Source organism: Myzus persicae, unplaced genomic scaffold (assembly GCF_001856785.1).
Source record: "Myzus persicae strain clone G006 unplaced genomic scaffold, MPER_G0061.0, whole genome shotgun sequence".
Classification (NCBI taxonomy): domain Eukaryota; kingdom Metazoa; phylum Arthropoda; class Insecta; order Hemiptera; family Aphididae; genus Myzus; species Myzus persicae.
In genome coordinates, this window is record NW_019104058.1 from 109,884 (window position 1) to 135,842 (window position 25,959).

General features: G+C 24.9%; 2 protein-coding genes across 5 annotated transcripts in view; one reads left to right on the forward strand and one right to left on the reverse strand.

Annotated features, from left to right (window-relative positions):
• The window catches only part of LOC111038188 (protein furry), a 103,754-nt gene that overhangs the window by 63,755 nt on the left and 14,040 nt on the right, over positions 1–25,959 (reverse strand). The window lies entirely within an intron of this gene.
• On the forward strand, positions 1,213–25,931 carry LOC111038190 (FMRFamide receptor). Of its 2 annotated transcripts, XM_022321194.1 has the most exons (9): positions 1,213–1,567; positions 2,379–2,533; positions 2,597–2,726; positions 14,087–14,198; positions 14,695–14,932; positions 18,167–18,366; positions 18,684–19,011; positions 19,272–19,452; positions 24,963–25,931. In XM_022321194.1, exons 4-9 carry the CDS (start codon positions 14,146–14,148, stop codon positions 25,061–25,063), a joined length of 1,101 nt encoding a protein of 366 aa, XP_022176886.1. In that variant the 5' UTR covers positions 1,213–1,567; positions 2,379–2,533; positions 2,597–2,726; positions 14,087–14,145; the 3' UTR covers positions 25,064–25,931. The 2 variants fall into 2 exon arrangements, with proteins under 2 accessions (XP_022176886.1, XP_022176885.1); XM_022321193.1 differs by having other exon boundaries at positions 2,379–2,726.

Consider the following 25,959-nt stretch of genomic DNA (forward strand, 5'->3'; position numbering starts at 1 on the left):
TAATGTATTATAAAATACGAAATATAATATATATATTGTATTATTATTTATTTCGTGGTATTTCATGATATACGCCTAACAAAGTTAATTACGATTTAAAAAACATAAATATATAGTATTTAACAAAATAAATTTATAAGAACAAGTGGACAAAAATGTAATTTCGCTGAATGGGTAATAATATTGGCGCCAAATAGTGTCGTTATTTCTATACTTATGCATTTGGAATAACGATAAATCATTACATTTAAATACCTAATGATTTTTCTATCAGTATTCTGTCAACTATAAGTTCTTATGGCATTTTTAAATTTGATGTGCTCATTATATAATGCTAAACAAAACTTGACTAATGATTTTTTTTTAATGTTCGGGGTTTAAAACAAAAAACAGAAAACAAAATAATAAATGAAGTACAAATGATAGTAATAAACGTACCTAAATAAAATAAGGAATTTTCTTTTTTTGTTCCAAATTATGAAAAAGTAAGTATAAATAATTTTTAGTACAATAAATGATTAGAACCGAATAGGAATCATTTTCAATCAATCAGAATATAATAAAATAAAGATTAAATAAATAATAATATACTATTTTTGATAAATTTGGCATCAAGTGCATTTTTGTAAGATTTTTATTTTCATTTTAGTACCTAATTCATTTATTGTGTAAGTAGTAACTATATACTATACAAAACATTGACTAAACTTAACACCAACTTCATCTGAATATTTTATATTATATTAAGTACCTACTGTACAATTCTGAGAACCTTTGTAACTCGTTTATTAATATGCAAAATATTTTCTAAAATAAATTGTTTCTTAATCTCAATTATAATACAAAATCGAATTTTTTGTTCAGTAATATAACACTGTTTAAGATAAAGATACTATACTATTAAGTATAAACAGCATAAACTATAGTAATAACTATACTCGGAGTTGATAAAAAAACCACAACCACAAAATATTTCTAAAAAACATCACTTAATGAACAAAATTGTTTATTTAACCATTTATAGTCTGTAACTAATTTTAATCCAAACAATCTGCAACTATATGGAAGTAAAATAAAAACACTTTGTACTGAAAACGTTTTGAGTATATGCTATCAAACCAAGTGATAAGAAATAATAATAAATATTTTCTAAAACGTGTTTATCTATTGTTTTCGGAACCGATATGGATAGGTATTCATATATTATACTATTATAGTAATTAAACATTGATCATGCTCTACATAATAAAATACAAAATAAATGGTATGAATTTGTAATGTTATCTATTAAGGAATCTATAAAATGTGTCATTTATAACTGTATATAATACTTCCTAATAGGTAGGTAGGTACTAAAGAAAAAACGAATCTATTAAACAAGAAGCGTCCACACACTTGGAAATGTTTTTTTGTGATTGTTACTGCTAAACAACTAAAATGTTTACAATTGTTCAGTATTTAGTTCAAAGTGAATTTAATAGCTAGATACATAAATAGCTACCATAATTTACTCGTGTGCATCATAAAGCAAAACAATACCTGTCGGAATATCATGGTCTTTAAAAAGGTATATTTACTATACAGTTTGTATACAAAGTTTTATATTTTATATCAGTTATCAATATAATTATTAACAAAATAATTTTATTTTTCTAAAATATGCCTGATAATTAAAATTCTACTCGTATTTTTTCATTAATTTCCCTTTTTACAGTTCAGTAAAACAAAAACATTGAATTATTTTCTAAGTGGAACTTTTTTCAACTAAAAAAAAATTCAAAAAATTTATTATAGAAAAATATGAAATATGGAGTTCATAATTTACTTGAGGTTCCTTATTTTTATAATTTTTTACTCTGATGGCATATTTTACTTCCGTAAACTATTTATTTAGACATTAAATTATTAAAAATAATAAAGGTATTTTCTTTAAAATTTAATTGTATATCAACATTTAGAGGAACAAAATAAAACTGTGTTTATAAATTTAAATTAAAAAATAGTACATTTAAAATGAGATTGGTTTAGTTATTATGAAACAATAAACTAAGTATTCGTAAAAATAAAATTTTAAATTTAATATCCCTGCAAAATGATAAATCTAGTTTACGTTATTAATCAATTAAATTTATTTTGTTTATTAAAACCTATCCGAACACAAAGAGAAATCAAACAAAGTGAATATTTGTTCCTTTTATTATATACTTTGATTAATTTATTATATTATTTAGGTAAAATCACAGTACATATATTATTTACATTGAAATTTTAAGTTTTTTAAGACAGGTTGGGTTTATTTATTATTATTTGATTCTTAAGTCTACAATGGAGTCAATGGTGTAAAAAGTCGAAATACTTAAACTTAAAACATAATTTAGGAAGAATTCAAAAACGGAAAAAGTACACTGTGGCTCATGGGCGCTGAACTTTCAACGGCGGTTGCCTATAACGAAGGACGTTTGAGCTTTCAGTTTCAGTAGCATTCCGTCATTTGTGCCGAGAGTAGCGACTCTGTTAATACGCAAAATAATAAGTAATAGTACAATTATTTAATTGTTTTATTTTGGTGATTTTATAAATGTGATTATTTACACAGTGATAGGAGCTACTATGTGTGATGTCAAAAACTTGGATTATTAAAAAAATTAAATATCTCCAAAATGAACTGATTTACGTTTTCAATAATATGCAAGTCTAAAAAAAATGTGTATTCGTTATGGATAAAGGTACTGTTATTTTTTTTTTTAATAATAATTAATCTCGATATTATAATATATAAGAATACAAAACGTTGGTTTATTTTACATTTCATTATCGTTTTTTTTTTTTTGTATTTTAGTAAAATCCATTTCTCTCAATTGATCAATTAATTGAATACAAAATATTACAAAGTAAAAAAATGTTCCTTATCTTACTATATACTAATAATAAGCACATAAATATAATAGAAATAAACAATTGTAATAATTTGAAAATTTACGAAACCATACATAATTACATTTGAAAACTATAAAATTGCATCTAATGATGTCAAAACCATTTTTTATGACAAATTGACCAGGAATGTGTTTTTTTTTAATTTTAAACCATTGATAAATCATTGCATTCAGAAAATAATTCTTATAAATTAACAATAATATGGCTTTAATTTGTTCGCTATTTTCTTAAAACGGAAGTTGCAGGAAGGTATAGGTACTAGGAAACTTAAAAACTGAAAAAATTCATCAAAAAATGATGAATTAAGTCAAATTTTAATTTGCAAATTACATTGTTTAAACAATATTTTGTTGTAAATATAACTGCAGAACGTATCTCTTTAGCTCATCTTAATAGAATAGATAAAGGTAAGACTTATTTAACATAAATTAAAGTACTGTTTTGATTGGTCTAAAAAAGGGTAAAGCCAAAAAAATTATCTGACATTTTTTGGACTTCAAAATTATTTACAATAATAATTGGTCTAAATGATTTAAATGTGTCACCATTTATTTGCATTTAAGTTAGGATGTTGTAGTGATAAAGGGTCGAGGACCACTGGGGTGGAGTAGTAAACATATAATATTATATTATATTGTAAAACATATTTATAGTCACATTTCAAATAATAATATTTAGCATACCTTGGTTTATCAGAGCTTATTTACTCTTGATGGTGAATCAGACTTTAAATCTTCAATAAATTCATAAATAAAAATATCTTTGAGGTTTAAGTATACTCTAAAGAATATTAAAATGTATCAACCGTGAAATTAGGATATTTTAAGAGTAACCTTTCATGAAGTTTAAGTTTGAATACCTACAATCACAAACTTTGTGAAACAATAATAAATGTTTGTATAAATGGTCGAAATTATTCACTATCTACCTAGTTTTCCAATAATAAGTTACAAAGATAAGATCAGAATTAAAATTGGAAGTTTCTAATTTCTAGGATTTAATCTGCATAGAAAAAAAATCAACATATTATTATAAAATGTTAAAAGAAGTATTCACTATAGTACCTATATATATTAAAATTATTTAAAAATTAGTAAATATTAAAAAAATACGTCTTTAAAAAATTATCAAGCATATCCTATTTCTAATCTGATCTCACGGCATCTTATTAAACTTTCAGAGCACGTTCACTATTCGCAAAAAATGTATTTCGGAAAAAAAACGTCATTGTATAACCAATAGCTTTCTTGAGACTGCTCGGAATCTAAATTATAACTTTATAAATAAAATAATAAGTAAAAAATACACATGCCAAATAACAATTATTAATTGTAAAAATCTAGATTGAACTAATTACAAAAAAATACCTTTTATGTATTTTTTTAACAGTTTGAAAAGAAAATAATCCAATATTAAATATTGAAAAAGTTATATTGGAGAAATAAAGACACTAAAGAATATATCGTATCTATAGGTAGGTTATGACTTTATAAGTATCGAATTGAATTAAAACCTATCCATGTTACTTTTATAAAGCAATAAATTATTAAAACTAAGTAAAAATACTACTTATGCGATTGAAGTTCTAAGCACGTATTATTGATAGTCTTATAAGTTAATAATCACTAAAAATATTTAGAATTACAATAATACCTGCTTTGTAAGTTGTAACAATGTATAATCTGTAATCTATGGCATTGATTGAATATTTGTGTTATATTGAAAATTTTATAATAACCAAGTACATATTCATATAATATAAAATATATCATACTGGACAAATTATTTTAAAAGACATGTTATTTGTTTTTGGTTAGAGCCACACAATCTCTCGAGAGACTAATGAGTAAAATTTCTTTTCGGAGTAAAAATAAATTCAATTTTTATCGTTTGAATTAAAAATATATAGTCAACTTACTCTGGTATTTAAGTATTTAAAATTATTCCAAAAGTTAACATTATATTATATGGGTATTATAATTTTGAGGGCGCGATAGTGATACCATTCGTCTCTGTCATACACACATGTAGTATACCTAGTAAAAACGGTTGCTATATTTTATACATGGTTGATATTAAGATACCTTTTATACAAAATGTCATCTGTTTTTCCGGAACCTTTTTTCAATAATTTTTTTTTTAAGAATACATACACCTGCTTTTTAATGGATCTTTAATACAGGAAATTTTAATGAAAATTTTAAAAGAATTTTAAACCTTAATATATTTAAACACTTATTTATAACAACCAACAAGTGGTGACAAGTTAGTGCCATTGCTGGTTGTTGCTTGATTCGATAATAGGATTATAAAAAAGTGGTATGTAGCGAAAATAACCACTTTAAAGCTATAGCCATATTGAGGAAACTGAATTTATACACCATAAACAAGATAATATTTGCTGTGCCGTAGCGTATATATATTTTTAAAATCATAAATACAAAAAAAGTTTATCATTGTTTAAAAATCTATTATTTTTTTTGTTCTTTAAACTTAAATAACTTTTAGATTCTCAGCGGAGAGCTCAATGTATTGATTTTTACAAAGATGTTTTTGTCACGTATGCTATCATATATTTTAATCATTCTCGTACTTAAAAATCACTCATTTGTTTCTTAAAAAGACTGGAATACAAAATGCAGATTTCTTTTTAAATTAGCATTGAAGTATTTAATGTATTGTATAGTGTTTATATAAATGCACGTATATTAATGTACAGGTTTTACAAAACAGTGTGTGTGTGTGTTCCTTTATATATTTAATATTCGTTTATTTTTATTGCGTAGGTCATTTATCACCTTTATAGGAGCAATCAAAATACTTCAATTATCAACTTTGAAGGTGGTTTTTGTTAACGAATTTATGTAATTGGTGCATAGGATGGAGAATAAAAATTTTCAGTAATCCCCAAAAAATTGGGAAAAACAAAAAAAAATTAAGGAAAAACTGAAGTAATTTCACAGCTACTAATTTCGATTTGTTTTTTTTAAATTTAATTCAATAATGAATGGCCATATAAACTTAAGATTTACACCTATTGATATTACCATTTCTATGCATGATATCATTTTTAGAATATTTTAAGTGTTTTATGTTACATACATCTGAAATATTCGACCAATTTTTGGATTTTTGTGTGATAAAATTTTTGTTTTTAAGTCAAAAAGTTCATATAATACAAAGTTCATTAAATGTATTCTTACAGCGATTACAAAATATATGATATGATTAAAATAACAAACATTATAGATGGATAGGCAACCAGAAGTGCCACTCGGAAGGTTGATTTGGTAGAACTAGAAATAGGCTAAACAATCATACGATAGAATATTATTATGATTATTCTATAATATATATGCGGCGTTTATGCAACAATTAGTTCAATACATAGTCATATAGTATTACTAATAGAAAAATAAATTACTAAATAATAGTGAGATGCATACATTTTACATAATATCCTTATAGAAATAAAGACCGGTGCTGTACAGTGCGCACAGCTCAGAATCGTTTTTCGCACATTTATAGTAGAATTCAAATTCAACGCGTCCATTACAGGGACAAGTGTCAATGACGAGGTACATCTACTTGAAAACCTACTTGCAGCAGGGTGACGACACCAGCAATTTTTATATTAATGAATCTTTTAAAAAAAAATTAAAGCACTAGGTACCTGTTATACAGAATTATTGTCTTCTGCATCTTGTATACCTTCATCTAAATTTGTTTTTTTCAAATATGACTTTTTTTACCTTAACGGTTATTTTTTTGCGCGAAACGGTTTTCCCCGACAATTTATGGGCAAGCTGCTAACCAAACCTATATGAAGATTTTATTCATTTAAAATGAAGTGCGTATTGAAAAAAAAATGTTATGAAAAGAAAATAATAGATATTGTTCAAGATATTTTTTATTATGTTTTGTGGTAATTGAATAGTATCCATATGGTATAATTTGAAAAAGAGAGGTTTGTATTTCCAAGGAGCGCTCTTTAAGTAGTACAAAAAAATCTCAAGAATTTGAAAATATAGTCCTCGAATATATATTTAAAAATGAAAAAATCAGATTCTTAATAAATGCATTATTCAAGAAAAGGGAGTGAGCATGCTTGGTGAATCAAAATGTATACATAAAAACCCATTTTTAAAATAGGTAATACAAGTTTTTCAAAAGTAGCACATGAATTGACAACCAATCATAATACATGTATATTTATTTTCTTGCATAACTAGTATAAACACAGAATCATTGTATTAAATGAATTTTGAAATATTTAATAAAATGTATGAATAAGGTAGGTACATTATATTGCACCAAAAATCTTTAACATTTTAGACATTTAAAAAAATATGATAAGTAATACCAAATAATAAATGCTTGACAGTTAGAAAATAAATATGCATTCATCTGAAAGACGAACACACTTAAGAAACATCATAATATGTACCAAATAATGCCATAAGAATTCACTTAATCGTTAAATACATATACAAATTGTTATGAAACTATGACTTACACTAACTACTATACTGTTGCACTTTATTTATTTGATTTTATAACGTTATGTGTGTTTTTTTTTTTATGTATATATGATTCTTAGTTCAAAAAATCCTTCAATTTTTAACTACAATATCTTTTTCGGTTGGAAAAGGAATTTATTTTGAACATTTTGGAGGTTAAAATTAAAAATTATCAACACCTACTTTTTTTAATAAATTCAAAAAATAAAAATTTGTACAAAAATCAATTTTTAACAAAATCGATTTTTTTATTTTGTAATAATTGCAAAACAAATGGCCATAGACACTAGACATTTTCGAATTTTCTATAGGGTTCATAATAATATCTACATGGTATAATTTTCAAAATCGTTTGATTCTTTTTACACTATTTATAGACATTTGATATTTTCAATAAATAACGAGATAAATGTTCCCTTGGTCAAAACGTTTAAAAATTTAGTACAAGGATCCTCATAAGTTGTTAATACAGTTTTAAAAAAATATTTAAGATTCATAATATGATATGAATTTGAAGTTACATATTTTTTAGTTTGTATAAAACATGAAAATTTGTTTTACAATAAGTATTTAGGCACTAAGTTTATAATATCTTAATAGAAACGTATATATTGAAGTAAACCATTGATGACACTCCGTGATAAAATATAATACAAAATATTAAGTAACTCTTTTCGAGAACATTTTGTTACAGAACACCAAACTTTAATGTCACTTGAAAATAATCCAGAAAACCTAGTCAGTCGATTACTCAAAGTCATAACTAAACTTTTAAACGCATTCAAAAATACTTTATAAATTATAATACAATATACAATGATTTAATTCATGCGGAATATGAAAATAAAAAACACCAATATTAAAATAGCTATAAACATAGCACAGTGCAATAATTTTAATAATACATTAGTCAAGATAAATGCTTAATTAAAAAAAATAAATATCTTTGTATTTAATTTTATAGTAGAAGTATAAAATAACCTATTTTCTAGGTTAAATATACAACTTTAGATAAATTATATAGATACAATTAAAATCAATTTCGGAAGTGTTTATATTAAATTTCATACCTACTCACTTACTTGTGTGTGAATTACACTATTAAATAAATTGAAATCTAGCTTTTATTTATGTCTTACATGTAATGTATTCGTTTCATTTAGACGTAAGGATAGACCTATAGACAATGTTTAATTAATATAATATTAAACAAAAAATGTTATTCAACTTAATGAATTTAATGAATTTTTAATTGTTTAAAATGTTAATGCGAATAATATGTATTAAGTAATAACATTTGAGTATAACTGTATTGTAACTATCGTAATAATAACAATTTGAGAAGGTGGTAAATAAGTAAAAAATAGTTTCGCAGTTATAAACTTGTATACATTGATTTCGAAACTAAACTTTAACCACCATAATTTAAGTGAAGGGATAAAAGTGGTTTTCAAATTTCAAAAATTTTATTTCTTTAATTGAACGAGCATTTAGTTACTTTTCCAAGAAATAGTTCATATAAGCAATTAATAAGTAACACTATTTCTTTCAGTAGGATATCCACTATACAGCAGCAATCTCAGTTTTCACAACTTTTGTCAGTTAAATATTTTCAAACTTGTGAGTTTGTAAAAGTTTTGGTTTTCAATACCTACTTTATCCCTTGACTTTATGCACCTTTACGTATCGAAAACTCTATCGAATTTCGTATACAATTCTATATTGAGGTTTTACAACTTCATTGTGATTCAAATTTTCTAAAATATAAAATTATTTATTGTCTTCGATCCCAATTTCATATATATATATATATACAGGATAATTCACCAAACATGCTCACTCCCCTTTTTGTCCTTTAATAATGAATTTATTTAAATCCTGATTTTTAGAATTTTTAATTATAACTTCCCACCTATTCAAAGATTACATTTTCAAATTCTTGAATTGTTTTATAATACCTAGTTAAGGCGTGTCCTGTAGTGATACAAACTTCTGTTTTTCAAATGAAAACCCCCTCTTTTACTGTAAATTAATGAGTGTGTAATTTATTTAAAATATTTATGTACCTACCACATTCAAAATTCGAATGCGTAGTTTCTTAGTTATTAAAATAATTGTATTAAGGATGATAGTCCTTATAACTGATTTAACATAAATATAAAATATACGTTAGAAAATTGGATCTAGTATTACTTGGGCCACTTTTACATATTACTTATATCGATGAACTAATATAAATGACGGCTATTTTAAAATCCCCATAGCCCCCATATCTTATAAACTCATAATTATGGGCCGTTTATCCTTAGAGCATAAAATTAAATAACTCATAAACTACTAGTATACGAATTTTAATTTTGATACGTCAAAAATTTCAGAAAAAATATCTACTGTATAATTTATAGTTGAATAGGGGTGTTCTCAATTGAAAAACAGAAGTTTGTATCTACACAGGACACTTTTTATGTAGTAGAAAAATCTCAAACATTTGAAAATATGGTCTAAAAATTAAAAAATCAGATGTTGAATAACTGCATTATTGAAGAAAAAAAGAGTTGATTAGCATGTATGGTGAATCACTCTGTATATATATGTACTTAGGTAATTATATTGTACAATTATACATATTATATAAAAATGGTATACTAATAGGCGACAATTCATGCTGTGAACCTTATTTAGATAGACTAAGCATTAAAATTCTCGATGAAATCAAATCAATACATTTTACTACCTACCTAAAAGTTCAAACTATAATACTGTAAATAATTAGATTTATGTAAAAATAAAATTTAAATTAAAGTTGTCGGGGCAAATACAAGATTAACAAAAGCAAGACGGGATACCGTTCGCCTCACCGTGGTGCTGCACATTTAATGTGGTAAAATTCTTTTAAATTTGAATTCATCACTTTTGCTACATACAATAAATTAAAAAAATTAAATTAAGATTAGTTTACTATATTATATACTATATATATTATGTACTCAGTGCTCGAATTGGGGGAAAATAAGTAAATGAGTTCAATTTAACAATTCAAAATCGTGTTCCAAGCGCAAAATTATTATTAATAATAAACATTCCCAGGCATCACCGCATCAACTAAGCTTTTTTTTAAATATTACATTTCTACTACATGTGTATTAATTAAAAATCTAAAGTTAAATCTATGTTGGTGAACAAGGATTTATGTTCACATACATTATCCTAATATGTACGGTTCATTAATTTGTCACTTATACTTATACGGGTTGAATGAAAAAAAATATTAATTTAAAGGCCAAATATAATTTGATAGACCAATCATGGGCCGCTAAACCACGTTTAAGGGATCATTAGGTCACTATTGATTCGTTAAATGTTTAGTGATTGTTCATGCAACCCGCGCCAATAGAAAAGTAAAAATTCAAAAACAACGATCAATAATACCAAATACTAATAACATAATTATGATTAAGTTATCATGGCGTTCAATAATAAAGAAGAATTGTAGGACGGATGGAGTTGGGCACCGTAACCTGCATGACTATAATCTAGAAGCCGTACAGTTGTGTTACTAAATAAACAAACTAGTCTAAATTAAAATCAAAAAACTATCAAATGCATAAAATGTCTTTCAATTAATTCATATATTGACATTAAAAATGCAGTATCATTGGCAAAAATGTAAATAAACATTTTAAGAAAAATTAATTCGAACATTAGCTTGTCCCATCCCCAGTATACCCCAACCACACTCAAATCGAACACAGTATGTACTGTAAGCAAGCAGTAGACAATTATAAGGATAACATAATGATAGAAGTTTGACTGCTTATTTATTCCAAACGGAATATAATTTTCAATTAATAATATTTAATATTTATACGTATATAATAACTACAACAATTACAATAAATACTGAAACAATTAATAAAATAAACTATACTTAAAAAGAAAAATTGTAATTGAAAGAATTTGAACATTTTCAAAATATAACACCATTCTATATACCCTATGTTTTATTTGAATACGATGACTACAGAAAAGTAGAACCCATTTATATTTTCGGCATAAAAACTATACATAGATATAAAATAAACCAAAATCAAATGTTCAGTAAAATAATTCTTAAACGATAAAGATAGTAAAATCGAATTGAAATATAAGTGAGTCTAAAATTAATGATCAGTATTAAGTTTATAATTATCAATACTAAAAATATTTGCAAGATGGTACCACTCAGGCGTACGCGGTAGGATAGGTCTAGTGGCACTGTAATGAATTTGTTAAATTTGAATTCAATCATAATAATAATATCATTGCATACGGAAAACGATTTTGAGCAGAAATGATGTATGCCTAGAATATTTAAATTAGTAATAATGTAGGTATAGGTTGAATTCATAGGTAATTATTAATCATCCTAAAACTATCAATAATTATTCGATTACATTATGAACTACTTATGAAGAATTACATTTTCATTTACATTTGTATTACATTTTCAAGCCCTATTGGCTATACAAAGTGAAAATCGTATACATTTTTAAGAACAAAATAATATACAATTATTCGTGATTTTGACGAATTTTGTCAGGATTTGAAGTTGAAAATTTAATCGTGCATATGACTTTTCAACCATTTTAAATAGATATGATAAAATTCTAGTATTACATTCTTAAATATTTTTGACCAAGAAAATAATTTTTCATCGACATTTATAGAAAAAAAAAATCGAAGCCAATCTAACTTTTTTTGTAACCAACAAGGTACCAAACAATTATTTTTATAAAAATATTTAAACTTTAAATGTTTGTATTTTTTTTCGACTATAGTAAAAAATACTGCGAATTTTCAATTTTGACCTCTCCCGAAAGTATCGACTTGACTTTGTTACCAGAAACCTTCGTCGAAGTTGATGATTAGAGCATTTTTTTTAATAAAAAAGTGTTTCCGGACCAAAAAAACACACATCATTGTAAAATCAATACATTACATCGCTACTCTCAGAATCTAAAATACCAAACATATTTATTCATAGGGCAAACTAAATTTAATAACGGGGCCAAATATATTGGGTATTAATAAGCATTTCAATTTTAAAAGTACCTAAATTAAAAGGTTACATTCTGAGTAATAGTAATTTAAAAGATAATGTACTATACATAACATGAATTAAATTTCATTAAAAAAAATTGATTTTTACATTTTTCAAACATTGACCTAAACTTTAATAATTTGAAAAAATAATTTCCGAGCATTAAACATGTCATATGAATGATATTAAAAAAAAAAAACAAAAAATAAATAAATAATTGAGTAAAAATTGAATATACTGGACTCGGAACGAATTATTACTAACTATTTACCAGATACTATTCTATCATCACTTTCGATGACTTAACCACCTACATTTTTCACATTTAAACAAACATCATTTACTTATGCACATCACAATAATACAAAATTGTGTAAAAAATCTCCACAATTATTAAAATATTTAGAAATTCAAACATGAAACACATACGGATAGAACACTGCAGTTTTAGCCGCATTATGTTGTATGAGACCAAAAGTTTTTAGCCTTATAAGTTAAAACTCATTATAAAACCAGAATAGTTGAATTCCATTAAGTTTAAAAATCAAATAATTGTATTATTGCACTGACAATTTGTTTTAATTTAATTCAAATGTTTATTAAACCTAATCTAATTTGAATTTTACTTTTGAATAATTCAATGTAGAGTACCTACGTGAAAAACTAGCTATATGTATAAAGTACTATAATCTATAATCATTTATAAAATAATTAATTTTGATAACTTTAAGAAAATAATACGTAGACAATTTTTATTTTTAATTAATGTTAATTTATATACATTATAAAGAGAGTAAAAAAGGTATTATTTACATTTAATCATAATAAAAATACATAATTAAATGTTTCACTAATTATAACGGTAAATATTTGACGAACATTTTGCCCTCCACAATGAGAGTCTAACCAACCAAATAAGTTCTGTTTCTTTATTTTGACTTTATTATGATATCCATTCTAAAGTTAAATGTTAGTTAAAATTTAAAAGTGCATTCCCGAAAAAAAGTCGATTATACATGTTTTGAAGTACAGCTGCAGTGTATTTTATTCTTTACCGTATAGGCTATATGGTACAAATATGTTAAGAAGAATTTTATTTGGTGTTCATGCGTGTCAGTTTCACTTGTTAGAATTTCGTCCGAAAATCAGTCTTTAATCTAACTTTTGGTCTCAATGGATTTAGTAGACAAGTTCTAAATATTTGGACAACACACTGTCACTCCTATTAGTTTCCCAGATATTTCAACTCATTTTAGTTATTTATAACTTATAAATTATAAGTTATGTTCAAAATATATAATCATCGCCTAGGTACTTATAACATCATTATATTGAAATGATAAATAAATAAAATAATTATTTCAATACAAATAATAATGATTTTAATAACCTATAGGTAAAATAAAAACATTCAGTAAATTATAATGTGATTACACACAGATTCAACATTACCAACGATACTAACTTAATACTTAACGATTACTAAGTGCGTCAACAGATAATGATACTTAACCTTTCTATTTTGAATGTGTTTATATATTTTTTCCAGGGATTTAGAATTGGACGATTATATTTCTACAAAAATAATTGAATATTAAGTCCAAAATAATGTCGACTGATATAAATGGAAATTTAGAAGACGAAATAAGCCTAACTGACAGGTAAGTTATATTACTGTTACAATAAAAATGTAATAAATCTTAATATTGAAAAATAACTATAAAAATAAAAGTCACGGTAAGTCAATACTAAAACATACTAACAAATAATAATACATTTCTTAATCCACAACAATTTAAAAGAAAAGAAAATTTTGAAAATGTAATCTTTAATAATTCTACTATTTATTTGTATTGATACTATATTTTTATATTGGTACATACATTATTTATTTGTAATTCTGAGCGGAACTGAGCTTACAATGACACATTTTATTTTTGTCTGATGACATGTTTTGTAGAAATAAATTTGCTTCAATCTTCAATATTGAGGGTGGTTTCTGGTAGATAATTTGATCTAGTTGGTACTTTCAAGGGTCAAAAGTAATTAAAACAGTAAATTTATTAGTTCATTACTCAGTAATAAATATGAATTATAATCCTCATTATTAATCAAAACGGTTTTAAAAATTAATAACCAAACTTTTCTACTTTCTAGGTTTGTAAAATACTATCCGTTAGCTGTTGTATGTCTCGGAAGCTTGGGAAATTGTATATCAGTATTAGTGTTTTTTGGAACAAAATTACGAAAACAATCGTCATCATATTATTTATCTTCGTTAGCAATCAGTGACACATTATTTTTACTAATACAACTGATGCCTGTACTACCCAAAGTTGGAATCGGGATATACCATATGCAAGGTTTTTGTCAATTTTTCGTCTACTTGGCCCAGGTAAAATAAATACTATAAATCATTGGTGGTAAACATGTTCTATACAAATATTTATACAAAAGTAATTTGTGGTGTTCAAATTTAATTTTAGATATTTCAAAAACATCTACTAAAAATATTAACTATAAATTCTATAGGTATTAAATACAATAATTGTAACTAAATACATCGATAATACGCCTATAAAACTAAATAAAATACTGGATAATGAATCATTATTATCTATCAAATTAACAATATTTAAATTTTGAATACATCATGAGACTCGATTATGAAACAATCATTCCTCCTGCTCGGTGCAGGATATTGGTATACCTATTATTATAATAAGGAATTTAAAAATAAATCAAAATCATATTATTTTAAGCGGGTTATTTTAATTATGCATAAAATAACATTTATAGTAAACGCTGGTATTCAATCTTTAGAAATAGAAACTAAAACTTGAAAACATAGAACAATAAAACCGACTTTAATATTGTTTGCAAATTTAATGTAAATACAAAACGAATACTGCGGATTCTTAAAGTATATTAAACATAACATATATATTACAGTTTTTTTATTAAATTATAATGCGTCGTTAAATTTATCAAATTTTAGTGAAACCAAACACAATTGTTGAAATACAAATAATAATATAAGCGCAAGTGCGATTGTGATTCTTCGCTAACTACACGAGTTGTGCATAATCATTAAATATTTCAACATCATCATAATTTTTAAATTAGGCCTATTTAGCAGTAGGGTATTTATTTTTGTTTGTATTAAAAAAAAAAAACTATGGAAATACTAAATATTTTAAGAGACGCCAATAAATGTTGCATAGTATTATATTTTTTCAAATAATATTGCTTTCTAAGATAATTAAAAAATCTATTTTTTAAAACACCGTGAATTTAATAATGACATTAATAACTAATTACGTATAAAATGATAAATTCAAACTTCAAAACCATTTACTCAAAATGATATGGGTGTATTTGGAGTAAACACACTATTCAGCTCTTTTACCTTAAACTCTCATCTTGCCCCGGGTTTCCTTAGTTCACAAACAATATAACATTTAGTATTTGATTTACATAAATATGATGTGGAGTAACATATTAAAACGTATAAGCCCTAACAAAATCCCTGAGGGATAGGTAAGTAAGAACACTTCAAAGATAAGAATACCAAAAATTTATGATTCAGACCAGAAGCTTTCAATTTAACACACAATTTTAAAAAAAGGACTGAAGTTAAAACATACATTATTATAATAAATTATTAATCATGGCATTTCATAAATGTCAAACATAATAATTACATAAATGATAAATAGATGTTGCAAATTAGCAGATTGAAACTAAAATAATACCACTTAAGCTAACTCTAATTTGTATGGGTTTTTTTGTAGAACACTAATTAATATTCAAATATTTTTAAGGTAATTAAAAAAGCAATTTTATAGTTATACACAGGGGAGGACTCTTATTACAATAAGCACACATTATTTCAAAAGTACAAGCATTTTTTGAAATTGTATGTATAGGAGATGTAAGATAGGTTAGATATATATATCATATTATATTTTTATTTGTGTTAAGCATATTCGATTTTAGCCTTCTTGATTTGTCGATGGTGCAATTATCAAGGTTTGATTTTTAAATGATTACAAATATTTTTATTTTAAAATCTGGATTTGAATACAGTTCAGTATTTATTAATTCATAAATCGCGCTTTTGCCACAACACATCTTATTTATACTCTGTCCTTCGAGAGAACATGCTATGATCCGATAAAAATGAGTTCTTCTGTGCATACCCACGCGTGGCCGTGGGTGACACACAATGTAACAACCAACTATTTTTGGTCATTTTTGCAACTTTCTAAATTTTTGACAATTAGTGCAATTTCAAACGTATTTAGGCCATTATTTAATTATTAGGTCATTTTTTAACCTATTTTTAGTAATAATACGGAAAAAAAATTGAAATAGGTACACCTGTAGTACTAAAATAACAGAAGGTAATCTGGTTTTAAAAGAAAACGATTAAAAAATTTATCTCAATTACCAAAGAAATTCGGAATCGATTATAGGTAATTTTCTTGGGACATAATTTAGAGTTTTAAGATTTTCCGAAAGGACATTTAAAGCTCCACAGTAATAGCCGAAGTAATAACTAATAAATCTATAGTTTAAAATTACTCCTAAATTAGAATTCTGGAGGCCGAAATTCGAAATACATGATAATGTAATATATTTTAGATACGTTACCCTACTAGCAATAACATGATAAAAATTAAACTTCAGACAATTTTAGAATACAATATTATCTCATATTATCTTTCATATAATTTTTTAAAAATGGGTCCTATTAAAATCAAATATATAGAGTTAAATTTAGATAAGATTTGGTATGCAATTAATTAATTTTCATAGCATGATAGATGCTCGCGATTAAAAGTAAATCAATTAAACGTCGTAATAAACAGTAACATAACTAGTGAAAAGCACTAACATCTGTCTCATGGATAACAATTCTTCTTCTTCAAAAATAACAGCCCATAAACTTCTGATGAAGTAAATCGATCCCTTCAGGTGTGGAATTTTATTAGAGTAATTCTAAGGCATTATTTTAAGTACTATGAAAAACCTATAAGAGTGCATGCAGTATTCAAAAGATAATTAATCTACAGTTTCAAATAAGACGCGGTTGAATGAAAATAGAACTCCTACATAATTTACTATAAATCAATTTTATTACATAATTAATATCATCAAATTCTAACCATTTATAAACATTCACACATGAAAATATATAGTTGAAACTAATTTTATTATTAAATTTAGCATTAATTTAATTGTATAACATATTTTAAAACTTACCAACATTAAACAATGTTTATTTAAAAGGTACATACGATAAAATACTTATGATGTCTCGAAAAAGTTCAAACACGTTTTATGTTAATTGTATTGATTCATGTCTACTTCAGTTAAAATATAAAATAATTTTACATCTAAATTTACATTAATTAACAAATAAATAAAAAAAAATTTCTTAAAATGGTGTTTAACCAGAAAAACTCAAAAACACTATTCTCAGAGTTTCAGACACAATTGGGAAACTTTTTATGGGTAGAAAATAAAAGAACGATCTAATAATAATATTAATTAGATTTTTTCATTTTTATCAATGCACATTATGATTTATTAAAAAAATTATTGTTTTTCTTTTTCTATATAGATATGTAGTTTTATTAGCGTGTGGCTAGTTGTAGTGTTTACATCAGAACGTTTTATTGCTGTTCGGTATCCATTACACAGATCAGTGATATGCACAGTATACCGAGCTAAAATTGTACTAAGCATATTAATCACATTTGCATTAATAGTACATATACCATATTTAGTGATTTCAGGACCTAACGACACACTCTCAGCAAAGTAAGTATTGTTTAAAATCAGATCATAATAAAAACAGATTGGATATTTATTCAAAAAATTTATAATTATTGATTTTAAAATTAAATTAACACATTTCTTAAAAGTTTAAACCACAGTCCATAAAATATACTAAGATTAGTCGATATAAAAATTAAAAACCATTTTCATCATATATTTTTGGATATAAGGAAAGCTCAAAAAGTTTTATGTAACACTAAATACTAAATTTATAGGTCTTTAGTTTCACCATAAAAAAGTATATGCAATGTTTAAATAATGATTTGTTACAACTCAATAATTGATAATTTTACGAATAGTAACTCAACAACGACAGAATGTAGCTTGAACTTTTCGTGGTACGAATTATATACGTGGCTAAACTATGCAGACGTGTTGATGAACATGATGATACCATTTTTCCTGATCGTAATATTCAATAGCATGATTTGCCAATCTGTGTGCCGGTTAGCCAGAATAAGACGAACAATGACACTTCACCCATCTAGACGAAGACAATCTACGTCCCAAAACTCGCAACACACATCTCAAATAAAAGTTACAGAAATGCTTTTAGTCGTGTCTACAGTTTTCTTATGTCTTAACCTACCATCATACGTATTCCGAGTATGGATGGTATGGGACAATGTGAGTATTACATTTTTGTATAATTATTATCATATATACTTGATTTTTAACGGCCATTTTTATAAATGGTTTAAAGACTTAATAATAAACTTATAATTTTGCAATCACTAAGACATATAAAAGATTTATAACTTATTATCAAGGATAATTACATTTAAAAGAAATAAAACATCTTCAAAATTTCAATTGTATTATTCAATTGCCTAAGGATAATTATGAGAAAATATATATTTTATAAAGTCACATTCCATGATTTATAGATAACATCAGAAAAGTACAAAACTATACAAATCATTGCAAACCAAATGTACAACACACATTTTGGAATAAATTTCGTACTGTATTGTGTAAGTGGCCAAAATTTTCGAAGAGCTTTGGTTGAACTTTGGAATAAAAGAAGACATTCCAATAAAAGATCAAAGGAAACTCAGGTTACAACAGGTGAGCATTATTTACGTCGAAAATACTATTAAATAATTAGTTGATTGCCTATTATATTTATAATTAAAACTTTTTTTTTGGGGGGGGGGGATATTATAAATACCTACAATATTTTATGACTAAAAAAATATTAGTTTTAAAATATTTTAAATAATAAACATTACGTGACTTTTTGTGTCCCGACGACTACCTGCAGTATATGTAAGCTCACCAAACAGACACTTATCAAGTAATAATTGATACCAATATGAATAATAAGAGAATAGAAATTAATTTTAAAAAGTATACCATAGCTATATAAAAACTAAATGATATAATGTATAATATCATATCATATTTATAACAATAATATTTATTATAATAAATTTCTAGGTTCTACTATTATAATTGTATAATGCAGGAAAATATAAACATACACAGGCACACTGCAAAAAGTCAATATTTACAATTTATCAAATAATTCTCACGTTCTCATTTTTTCATTTTGCAGATAAATAATTTTATCAAAAACAAATTAAATGTATTTACATGGAATAAAGAGAATATTTAAATAGCTAATAAGTAAAAAGGTTGCAGTACCTATAAGAAAGGTAAACACATAAATTATATTGCTAGTAGGTATGCGCGTTGAATAAAACCATAAATGTAAATTATACATAATATATAGACACATTTCTAAAAAATTTTAAAAGCGATTTTTAAATGCAAAATAAGTTTAACTCGGAATTATCATATTTGCACTTAAGGTGAGCTCTTGTATACCTTGATCAAGAATAAAGATGATTTATTCAAAATATTTTGATCGGGAATTTGTGGCAAATAAAATAATTTCAGATCAGTTTTTTTTAAGATTTTCTTTATAAATAGAAGTTGATACTGCGTGAGTAATTAAGAACTATTCAATAAAGCGGTTTTCAAATGTTGACATTTTAAATAATATTTCGTTCATTGCAGAACATAGGTATACGTTATAAGTTATATAATTATCAAATGTGACCAATTTTAAATTGACGAAATAAGGGCTTTATGAAACTTTTGAATTATCCTAAAATATATAATGTTATACATACTAGGTAATTCGCAAAGCAATACTCCCTTTTATGCTTAGAGAATACATTTTTTTTAAATCTTATTTTTGGATTTTTTAAGTATCTTCTATTAAGGCAGTATTTTTAATAATTAGATTTTTGTACGATTCTTAAATTGTGTAATTTCTTGGATTCTGCTTTGGTGATACAGACATATTATTTTCAGATAAGAACCACTCTTTTATTACTGTAAATTGGTACGATGATGTTTTTTTTAAATGTTAACACGTCTAAACAGAAATTCAGTTTTGTGGTTTCTTATTTAGTAACTTGCTGAAAATAATAGGCCATAATAATGATATTAAATAAAATATAGAATAATAAATGTAACATTTAGTCAAGGACTCAAGTACCTGATTAATGATTATAAGTTATAATACTCGGACAAAAAATAAAATTATCTCAAGACACTCCTTAAATTTAACAAAAATCTAAATATTGTTTTAAAGCATGCCTACTTAAAAATTCCAAAATAGAATTTGAATAAATTAGTTATTAAAGAGAAAAAAATGGGTCTGACCATGTTTGGTCAATTACCGCTGGGTAATATAACATACACAATACACATATTATAAAATAAATTAATTTCACATTTTCACAATAAACAAAGAGCCTTAAATCTAGCAAATGATACTGAATTATTACAATATTTTATAGGTACACATTTTCGATCGAATATCAGCTATATTCTGACATATGCGATTTAAAATAAGGATAATAATTTAGAAAGTAAACAAGAGAAAAGAGGTTGTGAACACCTATACAAATACAACCAACGGTTAGAAATAAATTCTTAGAAATTCTAAAACCAATAGTATAAATAGGAGAATAGAAAAAAAGTAAACATTAAAAGTTTTAAACGTAATAAAAGAAAAATAGTCAGGCTCAACAGATAAATTGGATTATTCATATAGGAAGAAAATATAAAGGTAAGAAAATATAAAATATACTTATAAATAAACTTAAAGTAAACTATAAATAAATCATGAATTTTAATTATTAGTTATTACCTACAGCAATTGTCATACATTTTTTATAAATAATATGTGAAATAGCCAATAATGAATGACATTATTTACTATTAAGTATTAACATACCTTAATACTATTTATTACCATCATTACATTCTATTTGAAATAAATAATTATCAAGTTAGGTCAGTTGTAAAACAAAGAGCCAACATCCCTAAATTAATTTATTGATCTTCAATAGTTATATGTTATACTATTTTACGACATAGCTAATAATATAATGCTTCTTAAACTAGTGATTAAGGAGAGACCTGAAGCATTTTCTATCTTTTCCTTGCACACACGCAATATATGAATTCAGACGTGTTATATACTTATATCACCAACGTACTGATCAATCTAGTGAAGCGATAGACATTCTGAAAATATATTTGAATTTTTCTTAAGTCTACTAGAGATTGATTCTTTAATTTTTTTTAATTTTTTTACCAAAACTTCTTTAAGAATATAAGTTTAACAATTTTTTAATATAATTTTTTTAAAATTTAGAAGTATAAAATCAAACCTGTGGGAAGGCCGATTTCAAATAGACTTGAACTTATTTAACGGCTGTATAATGTGACCAAACAAATTAATAGGCCAGGAGCAATCCATAATAATGTAAAATCAATGAGACCAGATTGTGTGGTAAGGGCAGGAAATAAGCTACTTCAGTCTCGGGTGAAATGCGGCACGAGTCACAATACTTTTTGTATGCGTTTGCGGATTTACCTCTTATTGATATTACCACAGCAATGGTAATTAGCTTTTGTTAGGACCACGTGATGGATTATCATTGTCTGATAGTTATCCATAATGAATTGTTCTTAACGTTCTTGGTGTCAAGATACTTTAATCTGTTTCATAGAACAGCGTGAGAGTAACCCATCTACCATCTGTTATTCGATATATAATATATTAGAAAGTACTTACCCAAACAATCATGAATACCTTCTCAATTATTAAATTGATTTGGACAGTAACGTTTACTTTTTCCTGCTGAGTAGAATTAATATTTACTGTCCGCTGAACCGGAAAAATTAATTTTTTAACGCTTCAGCCGGTTCATCCAAAATTAAACTTTCAGATCAGTAAATGACCAACAGCATATTTTTAATTACAAATTATTATAAATACGATTCTTGAATAAACTTCATTTTTTCAAGAAACTTTTGTTTTTAACTAAAAGACTACACATCAAAATAGATAAAACTGTGGTACCTATATAATATTATAAATAACTAAATATAAGACAAAATAACACTAACTAAAAAACGGTGGATAAACCTGTATCAACACGATAGGTACATGGTTATTTAAAATTAGAATGTTAAAAAATACTCTGAAAACCATTGTGAAGAACTCATATAATACCGAAGAAAAAAAATAAACTCAACGTTAAAAATTATAAGTTTATTAAAATAAATTACTATTAAGACTTTCGAAAATGTTTAAAACTTAACTTCAAATTTAACTGTATTATATGACATAATAACATTTACAAGTGATTGGTTTAAGTCTGCATTCTAAAAACGATCACCCAATGAATATAAATATGACAATAGGCATAATATATGCGTGGTAGTTATATTGTTTTTATTTGTTGTAAGAACAATAATTTCGGGTCAATGAAACTAATGAAATAGTTTTACACAGCCTATCCAGTCTATTGATAAGAATTCGTTTATAGTTTGTACTTTTGTCTTTCAACAGGTAATTTTTGGGTTTATCAGTAGTTTTTTAAAGCCTAAGTATAAAAAAAAATTATTATTGATAACTGTTGAAAATTCGAAAATATTTATGTCCTCTGAACAAATATATTCTTAATTAATAAAATACTTTTAACATAATAGAAATTAAAAATTTAAATAGGAAAATTCAAAATATATTTCAAATAGCACTAATATCAACTAACACCACAAATAAAGTATTTTTTTAAATTATTAGGCTTACAGCTGAATTGAAAAGAATATTGAAAAATGCTTAAAATAAGAGACGAGTTAAATTAAATGATAGAAAGTTGGCAGATGAGTTTGGTTTACTTATTTTTAAATAAATTAAACATTTTTAGCAAAATTACGAAAAATAATACAACTATATACTTACAGTAATTATTATTAATTGTTATAGTTTTCTAAGTGAACACTTGAAAGATACAATACAAAGTATGAATAACAATGAATTATTTTATCAGCTGAAAGTGGTATTTAGAACAATTGAAATACAATTACATATCGAGTAAAAATATTTACTGACACATTAAAAAAAAATCGTATAACTATTGTTTCAAACTAGAAACCAAATATACTGCAAATTTTACCATTGTTTCATATATGTATTAGTATTTTATGCATAGAACACCATCAGCTTTAGATGTTTTATATTTAAGGTAATTTGTTTATTTGTAGATTGTAAAACTAGGCAAATTGGTTATGTTTTCAGAACTTTCAAGTTTAAATGTATAATTAGGAACCAATAAATGCATTTTATAAATGATTATTTTTTCATTGAAAAGACGATTACCCTAAATAACCTTAAAAGACTATTTTTGAGTAGGTATTCTGTTTTATAAATATATTTTATATAATAAGTTCAATAGTAAAAATAGTAAGTGTTCACAAATGATTTAAGGACATTTTTAAAATTGTAAATGTTAGTAAAGATCAAATTTAAAAAAAAGTATATTCATGTAGGAGTGCTAAGTTTATATTTACAAATATTTAACACATATTATACTATTAAAATATTACAATGTTATTATTATTATCCATCTATATCCGTGTCTCATACTCGCATAATTCATACCTAAATGAAAGACCAATTATTTAGGAAGCCAGCAAAATAATTAGGAAGATGTATATATAGCAAATAAGGATAATAGTCCATCAAATGTTTACCAAAGGTATTTATTATTACTTATATTTAGTCAGTATACAATTATAAAACTGTAAATAATATAGATTATGAGTTCAGAGTTGTAATAAATGATATATTGTAATAGTTAATAGATGGGTATTATACTTAATAATAATATTAACATCATATTTTAATATTTCCAATACACGTTACTCTATAAATTAACTCAACAAATACCTAGATATAGTCATACAAATGGATCAAACATATATTGTTTATTTTTTTTTTTTATTATTCAAAAATGAATAATTAGGTACGAGAGCCAGTTGATTGATATCAAAGATAACGTAATCATGGGTATCATGATATCAAGGGTGCCGGAGTTGTCATGAAGTATTGCAAATAGGGGTGTTTAAAAACGGCAACTTTTTGTTAAAAAATATAATTCCTAACCTTTTACAGCAATAGTTATAGATTCAAATGTTCACATTAATATACAAAAGCTTTTATAGAATTTAAATTTCTGATAAATACCTTATAATATTATATGTTGCAGTATTATCAGAATTTTCAAAAAGCGGGGTTGGATCAAAACAAACTACAGTCAACGGAACTTGGAAAGAAGTTCATGAACTCATACCAATTGCACACAGTTAATGTCTTAAAGATTAACTCATTGCTTAATATAATGTACATATATGGCTATATAATATACATTGTATACAGTAATTATGTTGTAAGAAATAGTTGGGAATAAAAAGGGTAGTACATGAAAAAATTCTCCTCCAAATCAATTCCAAACCACCCCAAAAAAAATCAATTCATGAATAGGTGAGTGTGTTAATAATTATAATTATTATTTGATGTAAATATAGTAATGAAAACTTACAGCGCAACACTAAACTAAAATATTTGTTACAACAAATAAATAAATAATTATTAATTTTCTTTTGAAATAACAATAAGCGATATTAAAGTGTTTTTAATATGGATTTATTAAAATTCATTCAATAAAATGATTAAAGCATATTAGTACTGACAACGCGACATTATAAACATGGCAATTCAATACGAAAATTTAATTTATCAATATTCAGACTTTTTTAATGGTTGATTGGAACTGTATTTCGTAACTTGTTTAGATTTTAAAAAACTGTACAATATATTGTAAAATATCGATCCTTAGAATTTACTATTTAAATATAATATGTTAATAGTTAAATTCCTTTCTATCAATAAATACTCTCAATCTGCGCCTGTTAAAAATAAGCATTATAATAATATAATATGTATATTTAATGTACTATAAAACAAAAAGGTTAGTCAAATGTTTAATAAATAAAAGCCTATATGTTTTTGAAGAATGGTTGATATTTTACATGTCTACTTATAGTAATATTGTGTTTTAGAAGTACCTAAATAAAAAAACGCACAATTTAATAAGTACGTAATACTGTATTGGCTTTGATAATATAATAAAAATATCTGTAAAAATAAGTATTTTGTAGTAATTAAAATATAACGATTCTATATTCATTAAAATTAGATTGTGT